The sequence below is a fragment of the Juglans microcarpa x Juglans regia genome, chromosome 3D (genome assembly GCF_004785595.1).
Source record: "Juglans microcarpa x Juglans regia isolate MS1-56 chromosome 3D, Jm3101_v1.0, whole genome shotgun sequence".
Lineage (NCBI taxonomy): Eukaryota > Viridiplantae > Streptophyta > Magnoliopsida > Fagales > Juglandaceae > Juglans > Juglans microcarpa x Juglans regia.
Window position 1 is genome coordinate 3,228,632 of NC_054598.1, and position 10,711 is coordinate 3,239,342.

The following is a 10,711-nucleotide window of genomic DNA, read 5'->3' on the forward strand; positions in this document are numbered from 1 at the left end:
GATCACAAGCTGCCAAAGCACTTTTGTACACACACATATACGAACTACAGTTTAGCAAAGGCCGTACGTAAGAGCAACTACGTTTCTCCTTAATTAAATACAACTCACTTCGATCTCCCTTACTGTCATTGTTTCTACTCTCATCATCATGGGGAGAGGAAGTTCAAACCACACAATCATCTTGATATTTGTAGTAGTACTGCTCGCCCAGCTTGATGCCTCATTGGTGCGTGGCCAAACCACTCGGGTTGGATTCTATTCGAAAACATGTCCTCGAGTAGAATCCATTGTTCGATCCACTGTTCAAACCCATTTCCGGTCTAATCCCACCATCGCTCCGGGGCTGTTGAGGATGCACTTCCATGACTGCTTTGTACACGGCTGCGATGCTTCTATCCTTATTGATGGGGCTAATACTGAGAAAACAGCTCCACCTAATAGTTTATTAAGGGGATATGAAGTAATTGACGATGCCAAAGCCAAGCTCGAAGCTGCATGTCCTGGAGTCGTTTCTTGCGCTGATATTCTTGCCCTTGCTGCCCGCGATTCTGTTTTTGTGGTAATTATAATTACCATCTTGATTGCATACTATTTGAGATGGGAGCATTCAGATTCTCCGAATGATCATAATGCTGAATAAGCATTTGCGACCATGCACGTGATCTTACAACCATTTATTGATAAATTGTTATTGCAGACCAAAGGATCAAGCTGGCAGGTGCCGACTGGACGCAGAGATGGCAGGATATCTTTGGCCTCAGATACCTCTAATCTGCCTGGCTTTAGAGACTCCGTTGATGTTCAAAAGCAAAAATTTGCAGAGAAGGGTCTCGACACTAAAGATCTCGTCGCCCTAGTTGGTAAGAGCTACTTAATTCATGCATCTCTCTACAGTCTTAACGATTACATTTACATTTTTGGCTTTGACCAAAAAAAAAGTAAAAGGCAAGGATATAGACGATCACTGGCTAATTAAGAGATAAAGTTCCCAACTTTTAATGTTTAAAGTATACGATCGATCCCCTACATGCAAGTACGTACGTATGGTCAAGTACGTACGTATAGTTATAAGTGTGTATTACCTTATTAAAATTAACAACTAATTGAATGCATTTCTGTTACTATATATATAGGTGACACACCATTGGAACTGCAGCATGCCAGTTCTTCAGATATAGACTATACAACTTTACTACAAGCGGAAACGATGCTGATCCTACCATTGACCCAACTTTCCTGCCTCAACTCCGAGCTCTCTGCCCACAAAATGGCGACGGAACAAGGCGTGTTGGACTAGATACTGGTAGCCAAAACAGATTTGACTCATCTTTCTTCAACAACCTGAGGAACAGCCATGGAGTACTCGAGTCTGATCAAAAGTTATGGATTGATGCCTCCACAAGGACTTTTGTTCAGCGTTTCTTGGGTGTGAGAGGATTCGGTGTGGAGTTTGGAAGGTCCATGGTGAAGATGAGTAACGTTGATGTTAAAACCGGTACTGAGGGTGAGATTCGCAAAATATGCTCTGCAATTAATTAACTACTCGATCAATAGTACTACCGCTCAGTGATCAGAAGGGGATGGCAAAAAAAACTTATAAATTAGTGTGTTTCTTCATTTAATTATAGGCGTAAGCCGAAGTCTTAAATTGTGTACCGTCTTTTACGTATAGATGAGATGGCATAAGAACCTCGTGTCAATATTCTGAAGGATTTACATAACGATAGTGGCGTACGTACGCACGCGGTAGAATCACATGATGTATACAGACTATATATATATATATATATATATATATGAATCTATACCTTTGTGGAATAAATAGGGTTGTCTTTGCTATTAATGTTAGTAATTTCCAAGAACGCTGACTAATATTTATTGGTTTCTTACTAGCTGTATTACAATTTTTCATGCATGGGTATGACTTTTACATGAATCATAAGGTGGAAGCTTATAAATTCCTGATATATCACATCAATTGTAAACCTTTCTTTTTTAAGGATAAACATATAATTAAAAAACTTTTAAAGTACAACTAAAAACTTCATATGATATATATTCTTCACCTTTTATATATATATATTCACTACAATTGAAATCGTGATCAGGCCGTCATGATATTCTTATATAATCGTCTAGCTAGTAGTACTTCTTGTTTACATACTTTTTTTATGCCAAAAGAAAAGATCAAGCTCTTCGTGACCTGCAGCGACCCATCCATAAGATTTGGCTTTTTCTACTTAATGAGGAAAAATAAAATTCTAATAAGAGAGTACAAGAAAAAAAAAAAAAGGTATTTGTGACGAAAATAATATTTATTGACTTTTTCTACTTAATGAGGAAAAATAACTATTGTAATTAATCGTCTTTAAAAAGAATTTTCTCCGATGAGCGAGGTAGCAAGCTGGCGGACCACATCTACTTAATTACGTACGCGTATATATGCAGATTGCAATGATCATTGGTTCGAGGTCCAGCTGGTACGTGATCGAAGATGAAGAATAGTAGTACTCCTATAAGAGAAATGAGTATTTGTGATTATTTTTTTAATGAAAATGACTATTTATAATAAAAACAGATTCATTTTAACTAGAAATAATTATTTTATTGGAAATAACATGTCGCAAATAAGCAGTTTTCTTATAATACGTGGGTGTCCAAGGATTAATTAATTTGGATCAAACTATAATTAAAACTTTTCTTATCCTTTTATATGTTTTTGCATACCACTTCTGTATATTAAATAATGTAAATGCACAGCATTATACAACGAATTACACATATAAGTCAAGCTATCAAAGGTTTTTCTTTAATTAAGTAAGAAAAATATCATGAAAATCAAATGAACAGATAGATCAAGATTCAGCATTAAAGATCAAATCACATGCAAATAAACTTCAATATATATATACATATATATATGCTGAAGAAGAATAAGCAACTTGATTGGCATTTATTTAGTTTAAGAATTAATTTCTTACTTTTTTAGACTTTTTCTCTCTAGACTTTTTTTAGAGTTTTGCGTGGTTTCCCATCGTCATGGTAGCCGCCGAGGGCCCTCCGGGCATCTCGGTGTCTGTTTCACGGCAACGCACTTTTGCCGATATGGTTTCTGACTCTCCTCAACCCATCCCAGAGGTTGTAGTGCCGTTCCGTGCGCCAAAAGATGTAGAGGGGGAGGTGTGTGTGATTTTTACTAAAGAAGAGATTGATCAATCTGCTTTTCCGTTCAAATATTCTCTAGTATTGAAGTTTTTACGTAAAAGACCCTCATTGGATTCAATCCAGTCCTTCATTCGTTCTAGATGGGGCTTAAAAAAACAACTTGTTGTTTCAGTGATGCATAAGCCAAGGCATGTTTTTGTTTGGCTGTCTTTGGAAGAGGATTTTCTGAAAGCGTTTGCTAGAAAAGCCTGTGATATCGATGGTATTCATTATAGAGTATTTCACTGGAGTACCGATTTTTAGAAAAAGAAGGAGCCGTCCAAGGTCCCGGTTTGGATTAATCTGTCGGGTCTCCCTCCCAACTTCTACCATGAATCTTTCTTACGTAGCATCACTGCTCCAGTTGGGAACTTTATTAAACGTGATAACTCTACGTGTTGCGCTACCCGTACGGATGGGGCAAGAGTTTGTATTGAGATGGATATTGCAAAAGAACCTCTTTTGGCGTTATGGATTGGTACACCGATTAATCCTCAGTGTTATTACCAAGAAATTGTGTTTGAAATTTTGCCAGCCTTCTGCATGAATTGTTAGACACAAGGTCATAATCTGAGGACATGCAAAAAGGAGGGATTGCATCAAGAGACTGCACAAAAATATGGGAAGGAAGTCGGAAAACCAGGAAAAACCTGGGTTCAAAAAACAAAGGTTGTGAATCCTTTATTAGGAAAACTTGTTAAAACGGTGGACAATAATATGGGTGATTGTGCTGACAAGCAGGATGACGGCAATGAGATGGAAGCCCTAATGAGTGAGATTGATAATAATGCACAGAATTCGGATCAAGTAGTTTTGGTGAATAAAAATGAAAAGAATGGACAAGTAGAAGACACCTCGGGGGGAAAGGATCCGGAAGGTGTAACTCCAGTCCTTTTTTAGAATCTTGAGCGTGTGGATGATTTGGAAAAGGATGAGCCAGTTTTGCCATTGAATGAGGGCTTGGGAGGGCAAGCGGGGCTGGTAGTACAATTGGGAGAGTCTGCTTCCCGAGGGGAGTTTTTGGTGCCAGTAAAAAAGGAAGTTGATAATTTAGGTCAAAGTGTCCCTGCTGACAAAAGTTCTTCCGAGGATGCTCATTTTGATTTGGATGCAGTACAAATATGTTCAGATACTGAGTCTGAGGAGAATCTGGAGCCAATGGCGAAAGAAAAAGATATTATGTCGGACTCTGAATGGATGAAAGAAACTTTGAGGAGAAAAAGAAAAGAAGTTAAAGTAAGGACTTCCAATAGGGTTGTGAGCAAACCCTCACGTCTTAATTTATGATGAGCAATTTTTTGTTTTGGAATGTACGTGGCTTGGGTACATCGTGTAAATAGATAAAGAAGTTAAATATGAGGCTAGGTCCAAAAGTATTGGTTATGGCTGAACCGATGACTAACACCTCTAGATTGCAATGGTGGAGAAATAATTTAAAATTTGATGCATGCGGTTCCAATGAAGAGGTGGGAGGGAAACTGTGGTTTTTTTGGAAGAATGAGACTAATCTGGAGGTGGAAAGTATGAGTGAGCAACATGTCTCGGTGAAAATTGTTGTAAAAGGGCAGCCTGTGTTGGTCACTTTTGTGTATGCTAAATGTTGTTATTTAACTAGAAGAAATTTATGGAGGATTTTGGAAGATTCAAATCAAGATTCTCTTCCATGGGTAGTAGTGGGTGACTTTAACATTATACGAAATGATAATGAAAGACGTTGGGGGAGACCTCAGCTGGCGAATGCAATGGAGGACTTTAACTTGTGTGTTGATGCATGTAGTCTTACTAAAGTGTAGTACAGTGGCAACTCCTTATCGTGGTGTAATGGGCATCGAAATTTCACCCGTAGTTGGGCTCGTTTGGATCAGGCCTTCCTGAATATGGAGGCCATGGAGGCTTTTCCTGATGCAAATATGAAATATCTCCCTAGAACATCATCAGACCATGCTCCAATGGTGATTAACTTGGAGACGAGAGAGGTTCCGTATGGCTATCCTTCCTTTAAGCATTTATACCACTGGTCTTTCGGGTATGGGCGGAAGCAGCTGAAGGTTCGACATTAAATAGGCTGGCCAGTAAGCTTAAAAGGCCGAAAATAGCCTTGAAGGGTTGGAACAAGCAGGTGTTTGGGCGAACGCAGACTCATATTGATGAACTAGAATCTCATATTGAAGGTCTGGACTCTGGAGGCAAGCTTACAAGCTGATTATTCAGAGGATGTTGAAAATGATCTTTTGGCTTCACAACTGGAGCTTTCGGTGGGATGGAGAGAGAAGAAACTCGTTTGGCACAACAGACCAAACAAAGCTGGATTAAGCAGGAAGAGGCTAACGCAAAATTTTTCCATGTAGTGAGTATTAATAGAAATCGGCAGGTAGTAAAGGAGATGAAGATAGGGGAAAATCTCTTAAATTCTCCGGAACAAAACCATAATGGGGCGATTGATTATTTTTAGAATTTCTTGGAGGTCAGACCAAGAACAATAGTACCAAATTTGGAGGCTTTGGTGGAAAAAGAGATTAGTGGGGAGGAAAATGAGGCTCCGTGCAAGATACCATTGTCCAATGAAATGTTTGATGCAATGCTTTCTATTCCAGTGGACAGTTGCCGAGGCCCAAATGGCTTCAGTTCGGGTTTCCACCGTTCTTGTTGGCACATTGTGAGTCGTGATGTGGTAGAGGCAGTGGCTGAATTTTTTTGTGGTAGTGAGTTACCACGGTTTTACACGGCTTCTTATTTGGTTCTCATTCCCAAAGTCAACAATCCTACTAGTTTTGACAAGTTCAGGCCGATTTCCCTTTGTTCGACGATTTACAAGGTATGCTCTAAAAGTCTTGTTCATCGGCTTTCACCATTGCCTGCACGTATTATTTCTTCAGAGCAAGGTGCATTCGTACCAAGGCGCCGTATATATGAGAATATAAGCTTGACACAAGAGTTGATTCATAGTTTGAATAAACCAACCCGTGGGGGTAATGTGATTGTTAAAATTGATATGGCGAAGCTTACGATAGCATTGACTGAGAATTTCTCATGCATGTTTTGGATTCATTTGGTTTTTCTAGACCTGTGTGTGGTATCATTAAACAGTGTATCTCCACTCCTTGGTCCTCTATTGTAATGAATGGTGTTTCGAAAGGTTTCTTCAAGGATGGTAGAGGATTGAGATAAGGCGACCCTCTATCCCCGTACTAATTCATTCTAGATGAAGAAATATTTTCCCGAATGGTTAAAAAACAGGTTACCAATGGTAATATCATACCTTTTTTCCATCCTAGAGGTACTCCAGTAATATCCCATTTGCTTTATGCAGATGATATTGTAATTTTTTCAAATGGAGGAAAAGCTTCTATGCGGGCTATTTTGAAGATTTTGCAGGATTATGAAAATTGGTCTGGACAGGTTGTGAATAAATCAAAGTCTTCAATCAGTTTTTCAAGTAAAATTCAACCTGCGAGGCGTCATGTGATTCTTCGGTTCATTGGATTTGTTGAAGGGAATTTTCCTCTGAATTATTTGAGAGTTCCTATACTATCAGGGAGGTTGTTAGCACGTCATTTTGAGGATTTAGTAAATAAAATTCGAATGCGAATGGAGGGATGGCAAGGTAAGCTGTTGTCAAGTGGAGCTCGTTCATTGCTAATAAAGCATGTCCTGTTAAGTATCCCGATACATTGCTTGTCTATATTGCCTACACCTAAGTCAGTTCTTGATAGACTTGAAAGGTTAATGAGTACATTTTTTTGGGGTGTGAGTGAAGGCAAGCCAAAAAAGAAATGGAGAGCTTGGGATGATATGTGTAATCCTGTGTTGGAGGGAGGAATTGGAATAAGGAATTTGAATGATGTCCAGAATTCATTGCATATGAAACTTGCATGGAATCTGTTACAAGGGAAATCTTTATGGGCCAAGCTTTTTGTGGCAAAATATGTTGGTGAAAAACATATTTCTCTTGTAGATCCAAAGAAAGGCTCTCGGTTTTGGAAAATGATCATGAATAGCCTCCAAAAAGTACATAAATATTCCTTATGGCGTGTTAAGGATGGAAACGTGTCCTTTTGGAGAGATAACTGGGCGGGTGAGGGACCACTTTGTGTACAACAGCACATCTCGGCTTTTCCTAATATCACGTTGGTAGATTGTAAAGCAGGGGAAAGATGGAATATTGACTTAATTCAAAACTTGGTAGGAATGGAAAAAACTGATGAGATACTGGAGAAGTTGGGGAAAATAAAGAGAGGGGAGGATGTTCTCATTTGGATTCCAAAACATGATGGTAAATTCACTACCCATAGTGCATGGGAATGTCTTCGAATAAATGCACCAAAAGTACAATGGATGGATTGGATTTGGCATCCTTCCCTTCCAAAAAAGATGTCAATTTTAATGTGGAAGGCCCTATATGGTTCTGTCGGTGGATGATGGAATTAGAAGAGTTGGAATTAATTTAGTTTCTAAATGTGACTATTGCTCAGTAGGTGCATATGAAGATCAAAATCATGTACTTGCCAATGGGGATTTTGCTACTCAGATATGGTCTTGGTGTACTGCTCTGTTTGGTATGTCGTTGCTAGTAGGTAGAACCTGGAAGGAAAAGGTGGAATGTTGGTTCCATCGTGCAAAAAAATCTTCTAAATCTAGTCAGCTTCTCGGTGTACTCCCTACTGTTATCACTTGGCGGTTATGGTGGAGAAGGTGTAAAGCTAGAATGGAAGGAACCCAGGAATCAGTAGAGTCAGTTTGGCAATCTATAAAATTTTGGTTGTCCTGGGTAGGTTTAAAGTTGAAAGGGAAAGGGGATCTGAGTAAAAGAGATGAGGAGTTGCTTCTTTTGTTAAATCTTCCAGTCCATCGCACTAGGAGGATCACAGAGCATATTGTGAAATGGGAAAGGCCACAAGAGGGATGGTATAAATTAAATGTAGATGGTTGCTCACTAAGGAATCCAGGTGCTGCAGGGGTTAGGGGACTTATAAGAGAGATCATCATGGAAATATACGAGTGGCTTTTGCTATGCCTATCGGCTACCAATCTAATAATTATGCAGAAGCCATGGGGCTGCTTCATGGTCTGAGGCATGCTAGAGATTTGGGTGTTGATGCAATTGAGATTGAGATGGATTCGGCTCTAGTCATTGACTGGATTAAAAAAAGGAGATGTGGCTTGTGGTATATGGAGGATTACTTGGAGGAGATCATATGTTATTTGGATGAAAACAGCTGCATAGTTAAACACTGGTACAGAGAATCAAATGTTGCAGCGGATTACATGGCAAAAATGAGAGCTAAAGGGGATTTGGTTATTACATACTCTTCTACACAATTGCCGTCGCTGATGCGAGGAATAGTAAGACTGGATAAGCTTGGCCTGCCGTATTTGAGGAGGAAGTAAGATGAGGTTGTTTAGTTTGCTCTGTTTTTTTGGTCCTTGTAAAGTTTTTATGTTCTACGGTAAGTAGTTTGCTATGTTTTTTTATGTCCTTGTCACGCCGGTTGCATTGTCCTTGTTCTTTTAAATAAATAAATTAATAAAGTAAATAGAGGCCTTGTTATTTGGTTTGTTTTGGCTTGTTATTTGGGATGTTTTCCTAATTCCAGATGTCTGGATTGTTAGTACGGTTTTTTTTCGTTATAAGTGAGAATTTCTTTTTTTAATAAAATCAAGAAGGGGTTACTCATAAACATGTGATCCATTCTCTTTGAAAAAAAAACCTTGATTGGTATGCAATTTGGTAATGGTGTGTGGTCACCGGCGTTTGCCACTTACAATAAACATTAATTACGTACGTACACATCACATTATGAACAGTGAAATCACTGTTGGAACCCTTTTTTCTTTGTGGGCGTTACGTACACAACTGCATGCATTAATCTCCTTAAAATCCTAACCCTTTTTCTATTAATCCCTGGCGCTGACTGCTGACTCTCGCGCGCTGGTCTGTAGCTGATCCCGTCATTGAAGATCATGTCAAACATCTTCCCTTTTTTCTTCCTTGAGATATTTCTCAGAGTTCCTGTTTCAGTTTGTTTTACGTTCCGATCGAACCCTTTTTTCTCTCTTTCTGGGCGTTAGGATATTTTACGAACCCAACTGCATGCATTAATTATGTTAGCTTTCATGAAAGAGACGTTAACCTTACCATACTTGCTGGATCGATCAAGCCCTATTTCTATAGTTGATCTCGTCGTGCGTTGAAGTTGCCAAACATTTTTCTTTCCCGGCCTGTTTTCACTGTTGAAATCTTTGTCATGTATTTAATTATATATGCAAGCATTGACGCCTACCTAGCTAATTCGTGTTATAATTTGCTTCGGGTTTATTCCTTATTATGTACTCTCATCCTAATTGTTAATTAAATTATAGCTTTGTTATATTTCATCATATCATACCACAAATCATTTTTATTTTTATTTTTTTAATTTTTTAATTTTTTAATTTTATTCTTCTTAAATTAATTTAATTATTCTACTCATTATCTATGTACTATATATTTAATAAGAGAAAAAAATCAAAAATTAAAATATTATATGTACTGTATGGTATGAAGATAATGAATAGAATTTTTTATTAAAAAATTATGTGTAATATATATGTCCCCAAGCTAATTTGTTGTTTAGGTCGATCCGTCGAGCGAAAGCCACATGCATTTCACAGGGTGCATGGTTTGTCGGCCATCCTTCAAATTAAGGTGGTTCTGTTCTGGTCAACCCGAGGGACATATTGGGGCCGGTAGGGGTGGCTAGTCGTTTCATTTTTTTTTTTTTTTTGGTCGGTAGGATCAATTGAATTAATGTCGTAACACTACCACATTAACTGATTAATTTTCTCTGGTTCCTTTTCCAAAATATATATATATATATATAAATAGTTTATGCTTGATTCCAATATATATAAGATATATGCTTTATTTATTTTTTTAATTTTCTTGAAATTTAATAAATACATAAATAAGCTTGAATTAATATAAATAAGCTTGAATTAATATTGATGGAGTATATCTTATATCAAATTATCTAATTTCACATATTATTAAAACATAAAATCAATATAAGATTTTAAATTTTAAATTCAAATTCATTCATTTCTAAATGAGTAATGTTACTTACAATTCTTATTTGAGAACTGCATTATAAGTCTAGTTAATTTTATCTAATATTTTTTTTCATTTAATGAATGACTTGTACATACAATTTCTATAAATAGAATTTCTCTTTCTAAATAGATTAGAATAGAAAAAGATTTAAAACCAATAAACCAACAGAAATTTTTTTCGAAATATATCAAATTACCAGTAAATAGCTAGCTAGCGCCTCTGCATGGATCAGTACTAGTATTGTTTTCGTGGAAATTTCCTTAATCTCAGCTGTATATCTTTTTCTTATCCCCTCTAATTCTCAATCATTGTTTGATGTTCTGTGAAAAAGACACTGTTGAACAGTGATCCATTAATCGAACGACCGTTGCTCACTCGCATTAATCGCGTCAACATAATCACGACTACAAGTTGCAC

General features: G+C 37.6%; 1 protein-coding gene across 1 annotated transcript; it reads left to right on the forward strand.

Moving 5' to 3' along the window:
* On the forward strand, positions 1 to 1,640 carry LOC121255481 (cationic peroxidase 2-like). Its single transcript, XM_041155835.1, has 3 exons — positions 1 to 559; positions 698 to 860; positions 1,134 to 1,640. The coding sequence occupies exons 1-3, from the start codon at positions 149 to 151 to the stop codon at positions 1,295 to 1,297; spliced, it is 738 nt and encodes a 245-aa protein (XP_041011769.1). The 5' UTR covers positions 1 to 148; the 3' UTR covers positions 1,298 to 1,640.
* The last annotated feature ends 9,071 nt before the right edge of the window (positions 1,641 to 10,711 follow it).